At 38.9% G+C, this 15,491-nt stretch overlaps 1 protein-coding gene across 4 annotated transcripts in view; it reads right to left on the bottom strand.

The window, feature by feature from the left end:
* LOC133653886 (dedicator of cytokinesis protein 3-like) overlaps positions 1-15,491 on the bottom strand; it is a 151,722-nt gene that overhangs the window by 107,819 nt on the left and 28,412 nt on the right. For 3 of the 4 annotated variants that reach the window (XR_009826784.1, XM_062053696.1, XM_062053697.1), the window contains exons 2-3: positions 13,434-13,517; positions 12,407-12,447 (exon numbers count right to left, since the gene is read on the bottom strand). Coding sequence is in view for 2 of the 4 variants with exons in the window: in XM_062053696.1 (XP_061909680.1) it covers positions 12,407-12,447; positions 13,434-13,517 (125 nt within the window). In the remaining 2 variants the exon portion in view is untranslated. Of the gene's footprint in view, positions 1-7,275; positions 7,344-12,406; positions 12,448-13,433; positions 13,518-15,491 lie in introns of those variants that run through there. The other variant, XM_062053699.1, reaches the window with a different exon arrangement.

The following is a 15,491-nucleotide window of genomic DNA, read 5'->3' as shown; positions in this document are numbered from 1 at the left end:
ATGGGGGCGAAGCAGTGTGGGCAGCGGAGCGTATAACACAATGGAGGGGTGTTAAGAACTGTAAATAGCTGAAGGGAATAGAGAAGGACAACAGGCAGTCACTAACACCTACATTTACATGGAAAAGGACAGCTTTTGTGCTTTCTTTCAAACATTCCAGTTGCATTCCATAATACCTAAGTGCCTCACTTCCTTCTCTCTCTTTCTAGACATTAACTTTTTAGGCTTTGCAATTGTGACAGTGTTTGGAACAGGTACCGCCACCCCTAATGGAGGAGTATGTGATCTATAGAAAACACATATGTATCGAGCCTTTTCTGCAGTGCAGTATATTGATTTTAGCCAGCGGTGATGGTGTTGTATGGTTCTACCTCTGTGTTTCTCTGCTTTAATAAGGATATTGTATAAAAAAATACCTTCTGTGGGGAAATATGAGGTTAGTTGCCAGAGAAAAAAACAGTGTCTGTTTGATTTGGTCTTGATTAAAGCTACAAGACTTTCAGTGTTACTAAAAATGTCCCTGAAAAAAACAGAACAATAAACAGTATGTGTACCATATTATTAAGCCGCACCGCTTGATAATATGGTACACATACAGTATGTGTACCATATCATCAAGTAATATTTTATGATATGTAAAAAAAATTATTAAAAGTAACTATAAGCATAGGCGCCGATCCCGTGGGTGCTTTGGGGCCCGAGCACCTACGGACAATGCCGAGCACCCCCATGGGATTGATGGCAACTTTCAATCATTAAAATATATTTTTTTAAATCAATCTTGTTGTAGTCAATTTTGTGGCGAGTTTGGTCCGTTTTACAAAATAATAAAGCTACAAATCATATGGGATATTAACTTCGCTGAACATCTATTTCTTTTTTTTATACACACACACCGAGCACCCACTGGCAGAAATGTAGATCGGCGCCTATGCCTGTAAGTACCCAAACTTGATCATCCCATGTTTACTATTGGTTCATGATTTGTTACAAGAGGACATAAAGAAAGGCTCATTGTTATATTAGGGGTGTCATGATACAACCTTTTTACATCTAATAAAATATTGGAGTCTTGAGTATTAGCCGATACAGATATTGATCTGATATGGTATTTGTTAGAAAATACTTTACCGAGTGAAATTATTCAGAGAACAAAGGTAGGTATGAAGAACAATAATTTATTTATTACCAACCGTCTGTAACCATGTTTAAAGGGGAACTGCACTTTTTTGGGCATTTTTAATTTGTAATAATCAGCTTATTATAGGTGGCAAGCAATCCATTCTGCCTCTAAAACACTCTAAGAATGCATTCAAAAACCGCCATCAATACTTCATTTACGTTCCGTAACCTGTATAATTACCAAGCTGTAGCGACATTTTCATTGTAAGAGCGAACACTGAGGAACTGTTTTTCTATCATAGTAACACATCGCCTTGCGACGACATGCTACGGTATTAGCCATAAGGTACCTTTTGCATCAAAAGCTGAATGGCTTTTGAGTTTGTAATGCACAACACAATGCAATAGGACACCAATCTGTACTGACTGAAAACATGAACAATCATATTACAGTATCTATAAAGTATTAGCCCACATTTCATGTTTTGTTTGTACACAGCTAGCTCGACAGTGTATGTAGTTGTACTAACATACATGACGACTTGCATGTATCATGATCAATTTTATAGTGACTTACTCGATGGACATTAGTCGGTTTGGTCAAGCTCTCCGGGGAAATGTTTTTCCAGTTGATTTTGGGTAAGCACTGCATTTCTGTCGGTACAGCTTGGCTCCCAGCTCCACGCAGGTCCTGACACTCTTGGCTTCTGCCAGCTCCAACCTTTCACCCTCTTTTCGTGCTCGCTAAGCTTCTATAACCAACAATTCATCCTCCGTGTATTCAGCTTCAAAAAGTTAAGGTTGTGAATCCTCAATGTCCAATAATAGTCATCTAATGTAAAGTCTGCAATACTGCTTAAAATTACCAACAACGGTGACTCCCATTAGCCGCAAGGTTTTTTGTTTTTTTTAGCTTTAGAATCCTGTGTTCGTGTCTCTTATATAGATTGTGAATGATAAGCAAAATTCCCCCCAAAAAATGCAATTCCCCTTTAAGTTGAAGTGGAGTAACATTTTTTTGGGCAACACCTAGTGGCCACAATAATTTAATAAGTTAAGATCCTTATGCAGTGATGATGCGGACACATGTGTTATTGGATACTTTCTGCTTTGGCTTCTGCCTTGGCTTCTTTGGCTTTCACCCCGGGTGCACAGGCCACAATTAGGAGAGGGCCACAAAATATGGGTCTGTGTTTGTGGGTACAGTCACATAGGAAGAACACAAATGTATTATTGGAAAGCTTAAAAGTAACAAATCACCTGGTCTGGACGCGTTCCAAGGGGAATTTTACAAACGCTTTCAGGCAAAACGTATTCCTCTTCTATGTAGGGTATTTAATCATGCTCTAAGTACTAAAGAGCCACCAAAAACATGGGCGGAAGCAATCATTTCTGTAATCTATAAGGATGGAAAAGATCCCACATTATGTGTGTTGTATAGGCCAATACCATACCAACTACATTTACTGTGTAACAGTAACTACGTTTCCATGCATTAAATTAGTCTGATTCCTCAAATAGTTGTTTTTTTTGTAAATTCACACCTACGTGTGAAGTCAAAGTGTCTATGCACACTCTCTAATGAGACTATATGCCTTAGGCCATGTGCCTCCCGTATACTTGAGGGCGCTTATTTTATTTTAGCATGGTTAAATGAATTCCTTAGCCGGTGAACTATGACTTCACACTAGCCATCTGCGAATCCTTCCAACTTGTTTTAAGTGATGTCCGCTGTAATATTGGCACAGATTATAAATATTACGTCTCTAATGCTATGCTGATATTAAATTGCAGACAGCATCAAAAAATTATCTTTGATTGCGCTATGAACATTACTATGTTACAACATAACATGTATGTAATGTTTGTGGTTCCAGCACAAACGTAGCATAAACAGATGGGACAAGTCTGGGAAGATTTTGACATAGTTGGGATCTAGTTATTAATAACACGTTAATTACATGTTAATAATATAAAACCATAAAACTGTTAAAACTATGATAGTTACACCAAAAATGTTTGCAGCACAAACCAGCTTTCTATTCTTTCTATTCATTACAATTACACTCAGCTGGAAATAATATTTATGTAGGCAGAGCACAGACCTTTTACATAGTACTGTATATCATATCATATTTTATATCATATCCAATATATCATATAAATCAATACAAGCAATTTGCATATTAGGTAGGTGTGATGTTAAGCAAGCAAACGCGGTGCGATGGACTGACGTGAGACAGCAACTCGAGACCTGTCAGTGGATGCCATCTTGCTTCTGAACAACTTTATGTATTATTAAATCACTTCCATTTTTCACTTTTTGTGTGGATTAATATTAGCCAGTGGATTACTGTATCGCTAGACACTGAACGTTTAAGGGTTTATGGTGGGGAAATATTGTTGCGTTACAAACTTGTGTGTGGTGTTGCTTCCTTATTGGTGATTACCGTATTTTTCGGGTTATAAATCACAGTTTTTTTCATAGTTTGGCCGTGGGTGCGACATATACTCCGGAGCGACTTATGTGTGAAATTATTAACACATTACTGTAAAATATCAAATAATATTACTTATCTAATTCACGGAAGAGACGAAGCAAATGTCAGCAATCGTCACACACACGTCAACCAATAAGAATTCGGCGGGGGAGGGTCATGGCAGCAGTGCATTGTGGGTCATGGGATGCTAACTGCTATATGCTACATGCTACTGCCGTAGCATATAGCATAGTAAAATGGATCATTTAAAAAAAAAACTGAGAAGGGCTAAACAAAAATGGCACCGAAAAGGAAATCATATATTGCAGATTACAAGATGGACGTAGTGAAATATGCAGCAGAGAACGAAACGGCGATCGAGCAGCAGAAAGAAAGGACGCTAGCGGTGCAAACCAGGAGCGACAACGAGGAAGAAGATTTCATCGAATTTAGCGATCAGGAGTGACAGATTGTTTGGTAAATGTATAGCATGTTCTATATGTTATAGTTATTTGAATGACTCTTACCATAATATGTTACGTTAACATACCAGGCACGTTCTCAGTTGGTTATTTATGCGTCATATAACGTACACTTATTCAGCCTGTTGTTCACTATTCTTTATTTATTTTAAATTGCCTTTCAAATGTCTATTCTTGGTGTTGGATTTTATCAAATAAATATCCCCCAAAAATGTGACTTATACTCGAGTGCGACGTATATATGTTTTTTTCCTTCTTTATTTAGCATTTTCGGCCGGTGCGACGTATACTCCGGATCGATTTATAATCCGAAAAATACGGTATTCAAAACTGATTATCACATCCTATAGGGCTAGGAGATATGGCAAAAAAAAATTAAAGAGGGGCCCGATCTCCATCTCCTCCCCTCACCTCCCAGGGGGTGATCAAGGGTGATGGGTCAAATGCAGAGAATAATTTTGCCACACCTAGTGTGTGTGACAATCATTGGTACTTTAACTTTAATACACAATTTTTTACATTGTTTTTAACTTGCCAGTTTTATAGCATTTGTACTAAAAACCAAATAAGCTAGGGATTAGTTTAACGTTTTATTAACATTAAACTGAATTATTAACATTTATTGAATTTAAAAAAATCTATAAATACATTTTTAAAAAAGCACAATAACAATGTACCAATAACTGGACTGTTTGGTTTGTTTTAGAAGAAGTTTCGCCTCTCATCCGAGTAGGCTTCATCAGTTCATGCTCATAGACTTAGATTGGTCAGATCTAGTCTTAGACTTAGATTGGTCAGATGTAAACTAGCGGCTGGTGCCAAAACCCAAAATATTTATACTCTGTGGCAGAACGATCACTGCGGATCGACTACAATCTATCCTGTAAGGAGTGATCACCGAGTAGACGTTGCCTTACCATGTACTGCATCTTGGGTTGGAATACAGGTGAACAGGGAGGTGACATCAAATGAAACTATAGTTTAATTTTTGTCCAGCTTTGGATGTCTGATCTTCGCCACAAAGTCAATTCAGTTTTGGATTTAATGTGGAGTTTTGCTAACCAAAGGTATTAAGATGTTGGCCATACTTTCTTTCTTTCTGTCTTGCCACTGGTGAGGGCGGTCGCATCTCTCTCCGCTCCCTCCTTCCCTGCTTGCTCTCTTTGTTTTTGTCTTGTTTGAACTATTTTGAAGCCTCTTTTCTTGAGCTGTCCTCAAATCTAAACACAAAATGAATTTGATCAACTGGACTCTCGACGCAATTGACACAGTCTTTTCGACAAGGAAAAGAGGCTCGGGGGAGCCTGGCTGCCCTGATGGAACCATTGCTGCGGGGTACGTGAGAGATTCCTGGAATACTTGGAGAATCATGTGCCTCTCAGTCCTTTCCATCGAGGACGTGGAAGACATCTACCTATTTGGAGCTGTGATCGCAGGGCATTTGCTGATTGGGCTGGGCATTGCTCTGGTGTATCGTCAAATTCGGAAGACGATGGCAGCCACTCAAGGGGCCAACAGGCTGTTCAACGCAATGGAAGGAATGGGTCGTGCTGTGGGATCACAGACTGGAGCGATTGCTGATTTGAATCGCAAGGTAGATTCGATCTTGATGATGTTACAGAAAGAATAAATTGGAATTGTCAGAGCCAGCATATAGAGCAGGAATGTCATTGTTTTGACTGCTCGAAGAAAAAAAACAACATCTTAATCTACGATTTGACTCCCTCGAATGGCCTTGAGGAACAGGCTGTTTGAAAACACTCCCCCGAGGACTCCTCAAAGATGGACGCTTTTGACCTTTCCCTTTTCTTCAAAAGCACCTGGGTCGGACTCTTGAACTCTTGAACTCTTGGGGCCGGCCTCGGCCCATAAAGACAATCCAACATCTCACCCAAGTTAATTGGGCATACATGCACGCACATACCCTTCCCCAATCAACGCCTTCACCACTGCTTTATTCCTCCGGGGTTGTGGGGGCTGAGCAGCGCTCAACAGCAGCTGCTGGCCTCCAAGGTCCTGTTGGATGACTTTGTTGCGAGTTTGTTGTGATTAAATGTACCTTGTTTATGTGTGCCATGCTATGTGAGGTTTTTTTCCTCGGACTCAGTCTGGACCATTCCTGAGGGTCCAGCCTCAGACTGATATTTTTTTTACTTCCACCCTCCCCCCAATGTCACCTTTTTCCCACCTTTTTGAGGAGCGCCTAAGTGAGGCTGATCCGTTGGCGGTCCCGTCTTGTCTCCCTGTAACGTATGTCTGCTCTTAGCGGGATTGTGCCGAAAATGTAATTTCAGTTCTTATGTGTCTTGTACATGTAAGAATGGACAATAAAGCTGATTGATTGATTGATTGATACTTAGCAATATTGTATGTCACAGAGTTAATGCTGCTGACTATGGGTCTGAGAGGAGCCCCATCTATGTGTATTTTTGGAAGGCCATAAATACCAGTAATAATACAATTCCTGGTTGATGGCTTCAGACTTTTTTAGTGTGTGTAAGTACTCAATAATTTTCCTTTTGTACCCACTTGTTGGGTCCCTTTTGAGTATTTCATACGTGTTAGAGTCTTTGAGGAGTGTAACCAACTGGTTTTGGTAGTCAATTGTGTTGAGAATTACTGTCCAGTGATGTTACTGCCTTCCTCTCCTCAAAGGAGAGGTTTGGGGGTGGGGGCTTGGCATTAGAAAGAGCTGCTGTCACTTTCAGCCATATTTGCTCCCCTTTAGGTTGTTTTTCCTTATGGCTGATTCCGTCACTGTGATCAAATCAACTGTAAGAATCTGATGTGGAGTCATGGCAAAGTTCAACCCTTTCGCCAATACATCTTTTTCTGGTTGAGTAAGATTTCTGCTGGACAGATTCTTTACCCATCCATTGTGTGATTCATTATCAGTTGAATTCCCAGTTTTTTAAGACTAGATCTGACCAATTTAAGTCTATGAGCATAAACTGATGAAGCCTACTCAAACGAGAGGAGTCTTCTAAGATAAACCAAACCAAACAGTTCAGTTGTGATCGATTGAATGCCCTGAGGTTACAATGACCTGGATTAATGAGAACATTAATAGACAATGTACCAATAAACTTGAGTTTACAAGTTCCCAAGTAAAATAAGGATGCATCAGTTATTATTTTAACACGGGTGGTCCAACTATATTATTAGAAGCTGTCAAGTTATCATGAACTTACCAGTGAAGATGTTTAATCGGTGGTCACTTCCACAACTGGCTGCAGTCGTAGCAGGTGTTTTTCACACAGCTTTGTGGCGACAAGTAGTCATCATATTCGCAAAAGAAACATATCACCTGACACGTACAAGTCATTTTGGAACTGTTGAGCTCTGTATTTTAGAGTTAGTTTGGTGGTTTGAAGTGGCCGTGTGTCCCGAAGGCAGGCACAGAAATGGCCCCAGAAGGGTCCACCGTGCAGGCCTGCCGTGTAAAGAGAGCAGGCCCGACGGCCAAAGGGTGAGCTGGTTCGCAATGTCCTCCTCCCACTTCCACTGCCTCACTGGCGTAAGCGTGTTGGCAGACAGCTGAATATGAGGGGCCGTTAGGGACATTATTCAGAATTACCTCTTACATCCATTACTGAAATGCTCTCACATAAACAACTGAAATCTTTTTCTTTTATACACACTACTGAAACACTCTTATAAACACTACTGAAATGCTCTCACATAAACAACTGAAATCTTTTTCTCTCACACACCCTACTGAAACACTCTTATAAACACTACTGAAATGCTCTTACATATAATACTGAAACACTCATATAAACACTACTGAAACACTCTTATAAACACTACTGAAATACTCTTATAAACACTACTGAAACACTCTTGTAAATACTACTGAAATACTCTTACATACACTACTGAAACACTCTTACATACACTACTGAAACACTCTTATAAACACTACTGAAATACTCTTACATACACTACTGAAACACTCTTACATACACTACTGAAACACTCTTATAAACACTACTGAAATACTCTTGCATACACTACTGAAACACTCTTATAAACACTACTGAAACACTCTTATAAACACTACTGAAACATTCTTACATACACTACTGAAACACTCTTATAAACACGACTGAAACATTCTTACATACACTACTGAAATGTTTTTGTCTCACGCACACACACACACCTGGAATTATTTTTCACTAGTATGTATAAACGGATTTCACCTGTGTGTGTGTGTGTGTGTGCTTTTTACACGTGTGTGTAAGGGACAACAATTTCAGTAGTATGTGTGCAAAGATTTCAGTTATGTGTATGAGCGCATCTTACCATTGTGTATACGAGCATTTTACCACTATGTGTAAGAGCATCTTACTAGTGTGTGTGAGCGATGTTGCATTCCGGTTCCGGTATAATCCCCGCCCCTTTTCAGACAAGTTTATTTTTATTTTTTTTAAAGCCAAGTTGTGGACAAAATGTCTGCCGACAAGCAGCTTAACCGAGGCGGGAGCTCCACTTCATAATTTGAGGGCTTCAGCGGAGAATATAAGAACACTTTCAATGCAACAAGGGTCGGACTGCCGCCATGGGTCTCCCCCGCAGGACGCGGCACCTGAGCGGCCACACAGCGGTGCCTTTCTCCTCCCGACAGCCGCAGCCTGGAGTTTCTCGTTCCATTGCGAGTTTGCACCGCACACATGCAACGTTTCAGTTCATGGACATCGGGGCAAAAGGAGGAAAAGGTAATTAGACATTATTTATTTCTAAATGATTTGTTGAATCACACGAAATGTAAGACAACATGGCATTGTAGTGAGCTACAATGGTAACATGTCGAAATGTGAGTCACGTCGTGTTACGTCAGTAGCTAATCATATACTAATGATAATGGATTGCATTTATTTAGCGCTTATCATCGACTAGATAAGGGGTCCCCAAACTACGGCCCTCCAAAGTCCAACATCCGGCCCGCTGGAAAAAAAAAAAGTTTTGTATTATTATTTTCAATCTGTCTTTTCTAATCTAATCCATTTTTTGGTGTCCCCTAGCCGCTCAGGCAAATCATACTGTCTACAAATGCATTTCCCTGTATGACGCATATTGTCCTGGCTGTTTTCATGTGATCTGATTGTTACATTCTTATTTCAGAGTCACCACACAGCTGCATGACCATTTCAACAAGGACAGAATAAACAACCTCTGGATTCATGGAACTTCTCTGCACACAAATATATTAGTTGGAATATTCAATACATTTCTCATAAACATATTAAATATCTTTTTTTTTTTTTTCTCCAAAAAAGTTTCCTATGCCTTATGTATATACTTTTCAATGCTTCTTGTAGTCAGACAATACATATTGTTTGTCTAAAATTATAGTTTAAGTTAATGTGTTAATATTTACACCTAGCCCCTAACCTAAATACAATAATCATAAGACAAAAAAATTGTGTATCACAAGCGTTTGGGACAAGTTTGGGGAGATTTTGACAAAGTGTGTGTGGTGGTGGGGGCTGGATGACATTACTAGTCAGAACATAAAATAACTTAAAAACATCAACCGTAGAAACATAAATGTTCACAGCACAAACGTATTGCTGTCTTATTCTGATATTTGCAATAATAAAGTGGGCAACTTCATACAGGTCTGTATAACAGGTTCCTTATTTATTTATTTTTTACAAAATGTTAATTTGCAGAATACACTGCACAAGTGAAGAAAACATTTTAACAAACCTTATTATTCCCATGTTGTCCACTGAATAAAGTGCAGAATTGAAGTGAAAATGTCTATTCCATAGTTGCCATCATTTTCAAGTGGGTTCACTTGTTGAAAAATGTTCATTGTTGTCTCATTAATGTTTACATCTATGTCTGGAATTACACACCGACAAGTATTGAAAGGATATGAATAATGAGACATAAGGAACCTTTCTGAGCCAAAAAAGGTTGTTTTCAACATACTGTTGAAAATAATATTCACAATGTTTCTATGTGAAATTTATTGAATATTCCAATTAATATATTTGTGTGCAAAGAAGTTACATGAATCCAGAGGTTGTTTATTCCGTCCTTGTTGAAATGGTCATGCAGCTGTGTGGTGACTCTGAAATAAGAATGTAACAATCAGATCACATGAAAACAGCTAAGACAATATACGTCATACAGGGAAATGCATTTGTAGACAATATGATTTGCCTGAGCGGCTAGGGAACACCAAAAAATGGATTAGATTAGAAAAGACAGATTGAAAATAATAATACAAAAAAATTGTTTTTCCCAGCGGGCCGGATGTTGGACTTTGGAGGGCCGTAGTTTGGGGACCCCTTATCTAGTCGATGATAAGCGCTAAATAAATGCAATCCATTATCATTAGTATATGATTAGCTACTGACGTAACACGACGTGACTCACATTTGGACATGTTACCATTGTAGCTCACTACAATGCCATGTTGTCTTACATTTCGTGTGATTCAACAATCATTTAGAAATAAATAATGTCTAATTACCTTTTCCTCCTTTTGCCCCGATGTCCATGAACTGAAACGTTGCATGTGTGCGGTGCAAACTCGCAATGGAACGAGTGCTCCAGGCTGCGGCTGTCGGGAGGAGAAAGGCACCGCTGCGTGGCCGCTCAGGTGCCGCGTCCTGCGGGGGAGACCCATGGCGGCAGTCCGACCCTTGTTGCATTGAAAGTCTTCTTATATTCTCCGCTGAAGCCCTCAAATTATGAAGTGGAGCTCCCGCCTCGGTTAAGCTGCTTGTCGGCAGACATTTTGTCCACAACTTGGCTTTAAAAAAAATAAAAATAAACTTGTCTGAAAAGGGGCGGGGATTATACCGGAACCGGAATGCAACATCGCTCACACACACTAGTAAGATGCTCTTACACATAGTGGTAAAATGTTCATATACACAATGGTAAGATGCGCTCATACACATAACTGAAATCTTTGCACACATACTACTGAAATTGTTGTCCCTTACACACACGTGTAAAAAGCACGCACACACACAGGTGAAATCCGTTTATACATACTAGTGAAAAATAATTCCAGGTGTGTGTGTGCGTGAGACAAAAACATTTCAGTAGTGTTTATAAGAGTGTTCCAGTAGTGTATGTAAGAGTGTTCCAGTAGTGTTTATAAGAGTGTTTCAGTAGTGTTTATAAGAGTGTTTCAGTAGTGTTTATAAGAGTGTTTCAGTAGTGTTTACAAGAGTGTTTCAGTAGTGTATGTAAGAGTATTTCAGTAGTGTTTATAAGAGTGTTTCAGTAGTGTTTATAAGAGTGTTTCAGTGGTGTATGTAAGAGTATTTCAGTAGTGTTTATAAGAGTGTTTCAGTAGTATATGTAAGAGCATTTCAGTAGAGTTTATAAGAGTGTTTCAGTAGTGTTTATAAGAGTGTTTCAGTAGTGTTTCTAAGAGTATTTCAGTAGTGTTTATAAGAGTGTTTCAGTAGTGTTTCTAAGAGTATTTCAGTAGTGTTTATAAGAGTGTTTCAGTAGTGTTTATACGAGTGTTTCAGTAGTATATGTAAGAGCATTTCAGTAGTGTTTATAAGAGTGTTTCAGTAGGGTGTGTGAGAGAAAAAGATTTCAGTTGTTCATGTGAGAGCATTTCAGTAGTGTATGTAAGAGCATTTCAGTAGTGTTTATAAGAGTGTTTCAGTAGTGTGTATAAAAGAAAAAGATTTCAGTTGTTTATGTGAGAGCATTTCAGTAGTGTATGTAAGAGGTAATTCTGAATAATGTCCCTAACGGCCCCTCATAGCTGAAGACCGGGTCAGTGTCGATAAAGGAGTGCCTCTCTGAACTCTTAGATCAGTAGGTGGAACCGAGATTGGTTCACCATCTCCTACAACCTCGCACAGGTGGTTCGGGATGTTGTCAGGGCCAGGTACTGGTGGATAGTGCCCTCCCCATTCTGTGACGGGAGAGTACAATCTACTAATCACGTTACGTCATGTGAGGCACTACCCACCAAGCAGGTTTTCGCAGCCGCGCATAACTTTTTCGAAAAGAAAAAGGTAAAAATATATATATATATATTTTCTATACAACACGATCTTGGGAATAACACGATCGATAATTCATGGACACCAACGACCGCGTTATATTGAACTTTGAGTGTCAGTATTGCTAAACCATGTCAATTTTTAACAAGCTTGTCGAAGTGAAAATGTTCAGTTATTTTCTTCATTTTTGGTATGTAAAGATATATAACAATATTTAAGATAGTGAAGCTTGAAATATAAATAAAAAAGTCTGTAAAAAAAATATATATACTGTATATTTCATTTAGATGATATGTATTGGCTAACGGGTGAGTGTCATAGTTACCTTTATCAAAGGCTTCTTGGTGGAAAAGCCTCTGTACCAACCTAAAGGAGGAGATACAAATCATGAAAAGTAACAAACATGTTTTCCTCATTGGTGTCATTTACACGCCCAATAACCTCTATATATATGAAGTTAAAGAGGAAATGTATATACAGTCGTGGTCAAAAGTTTACATACACTTGTAAAGGACATAATGTCATGGCTGTCTTGAGTTTCCAATAATTTCTACAACTCTTTTTTTTTTTTTGTGATAGAGTGATTGGAGCACATACTTGTTGGTCACAAAAAACATTAATGAAGGTTTGTTCTTTTATGAATGTATTAAGGGTCTACTGAAAATGTGACCAAATCTGCTGGGTCAAAAGTATACAGACAGCAATGTTGATATTTGGTTACATGTCTATTGGCAAGTTTCACTGCAATACGGCGCTTTTGGTAGCCATCCACAAGCCATCTGGCAATCTTCTGGTTGAATTTTTGACCACTCCTCTTGACAAAATTGGTGCAGTTGAGCTAAATGTGTTGGTTTTCTGACATGGACTTGTTTCTTCGGCATTGTCCACACGTTTAAGTCAGGACTTTGGGAAGGCCATTCTAAAACCTTCATTCTAGCTTGATTTAGCCATTCCTTTACCACTTTTGACGTGTGTTTGGGGTCAGACCCAACCCCCGGGCTGAAGATTTTAGGTTGTCCTGAAGAATTTGGAGGTAATCCTCCTTTTTCATTGTCCCATTTACTCTCTGTAAAGCACCAGTTCCATTGGCAGCAAAACAGGCCGAGAGGATAATACTACTACCACCATGCTTGACGATAGGATGGTGCTCCTGGGATTAAAGGCCTCACCTTTTTCTCCTCCAAACATATTGCTGGGTATTGTGGTTAAACAGCTCAATTTTTGTTTCATCTGACATCACATGGGCAAAGATAAGACCTTCTAGAAGAAAGTTCTGTGGTCAGATGAAACAAAAAATGAGCTGTTTGGCTACAAGCAAATGTCATAATTGTGTCTGTGCATCACATGTTTACCTTCACTCTTCTCCAGAATCTGTACTGTCTCCCCAATCTCCAGGACGAGGGCCTGACATATTGGTGACCGGAAGTTACAGATAACTGTGCAGAAATAGAGAGAGAGAAATAAATTAGAGATGAAGCAAGAATGTTTGACAATATCAAAATAAGGTTAAAACAGCATGTTTGGGGATTAGTTTTAGTGGGAAAGTGATCACATGGTTTGATCAAAAGTTAAATACGAGCATCTTAACAGCTTAGTACAGTATAAACAACTCCCACCCTGAAGTGGGTCGCCATTTTAATAGGGAATTAATTTTTAAGCAGGCTGCAATATGAGCAATATTTAGTTAATTGCGCTTTTAGATTGAGCCCACACAGGGAGTGCGGCCAAGCAGGCTTTAGTTGTGAGTAAGCATTTGCATATTTGCATACATCTTACGTGCCACCTGATTTTGCAGCCTAATGCAGTCTTTGGCCCTACATAGTAATGACTCCAATCCAAAATGAGAGCATAATTTGTCTTAAGGGGATACATGCTACAGTCGAGACATGATGCATACAGTAGACAGGCCTCAGTGAAGACAAACTTGTTTAATAATGTCAGCGCTCCATCAACAGCGTTAAAACCCACAAACGGTGGCCCTTCAAGGAGCGCTTGCTGTGAATCATTATGCTAATGAACTAGCCATGGGACCCAGTGAGGGGGAGGAAGAAAAGGAGGGGCCCTGGCTCGGCTCCGCTGCTTGTTTCAGAGTAACGAGCATTCGGGTCCTCTGCTAGGGTAACTATGGCAACAGACCAGCTACAAACTGCAGGGTTTTTTTTCACTGTAACTGCTTCAGGGATGATGGCATTTTAAAATGGCAAGCTCGTAGATAGATGCTGCAAGGCTGCACTGTAAGGTTTAAGTCAGCCAACGTTGTGTATTAGAGGTAGACTGGTGGAGTCCTTTGTTGGTCTCTGTTTGATGGGAAATGCAAAAGAAACTACTCATCACATCAGAGCAAGATAAGACCGTCACGTTGGAGAGAGATGAAAGACTCAGGCTGTGTTTTCATAGTCCTCCCGCTGAAAACTTCCAAACTGTGCAATTACTGCGTCTGCAGTGCATTGGCAGCACAGACAGCAAAAGTCACATTCAAACATTACTCTAACACAGTGCTTATCCAGTTCCAATTATTGTTTAATTACACCGCTGCATAACATTGTATCCTTAGTAAAATTAAAGAAAACAAAAAAAGAAATGTAGATCAATTTACATCAAAGAATAACTTTATGAAAATATATTTTTTAGTCCGTAACAGAACATTTTTAAAGTGAAATAAAAAAAGTATCTTTATTTAGACAAACATTTTTTGGACCGACTCGAACCATTTGATATTGAAAAGTAAGATTAAATAAACTCAATAAATATTAATAAATTCAATATATGAAACACTTTAACCTACAAAATAAAAATGAATAAAACAATTTGTGCTGATTTTTTTCTTAAATCAAAATGGCTGCAATGAGCACATTTTATACAGCCCGCATCACTATTTGTGATGCACTGCTTTAACATAATTGTTGTGTTATCATTAGGGATGCAGCCATTAATTATTTTAGTAATCAAGTAATCTAGCAATTAGTTTGTTTGAATAATCAATTAATTGGATAAAATACACTTTGTAGCCTTAATGTGTATTTTAAGAAAAATGTTCTTTCAATTTTTTCTGCTTGCTATAACCTTATGTTTTCCTTCAAAAGAATGCACACCATCAACGTTGAAATTGCATTAATGAAAAAATTAACTCCGCTGTTAACTGCCACACAGATCACGTCACCCACACACCATGGCTCTCTTGCAGCGGCGTATGAAAACTGATGTCCTCATATTTAAAGTTCTGGGCACTCCATGCGGTCCAAATGTTGTATTTTTTTTATTAGTTACACTCCAACGGTTAATCAAAGCAAGAGAATATGGATCAAAGCTATTTTTCGAATCAATTAATTATTGCAGCCCTACGCTAGTTACCATATTCATTACTATTCAATATGCATTACTGTAATCAGACGTACTGTGCTTCAACATAC

The sequence above is a fragment of the Entelurus aequoreus genome, linkage group LG07 (genome assembly GCF_033978785.1).
Source record: "Entelurus aequoreus isolate RoL-2023_Sb linkage group LG07, RoL_Eaeq_v1.1, whole genome shotgun sequence".
Classification (NCBI taxonomy): domain Eukaryota; kingdom Metazoa; phylum Chordata; class Actinopteri; order Syngnathiformes; family Syngnathidae; genus Entelurus; species Entelurus aequoreus.
The sequence above is the reverse complement of the archived record's forward strand: the minus strand, read 5'-3'. Positions and strand labels throughout refer to the sequence as shown.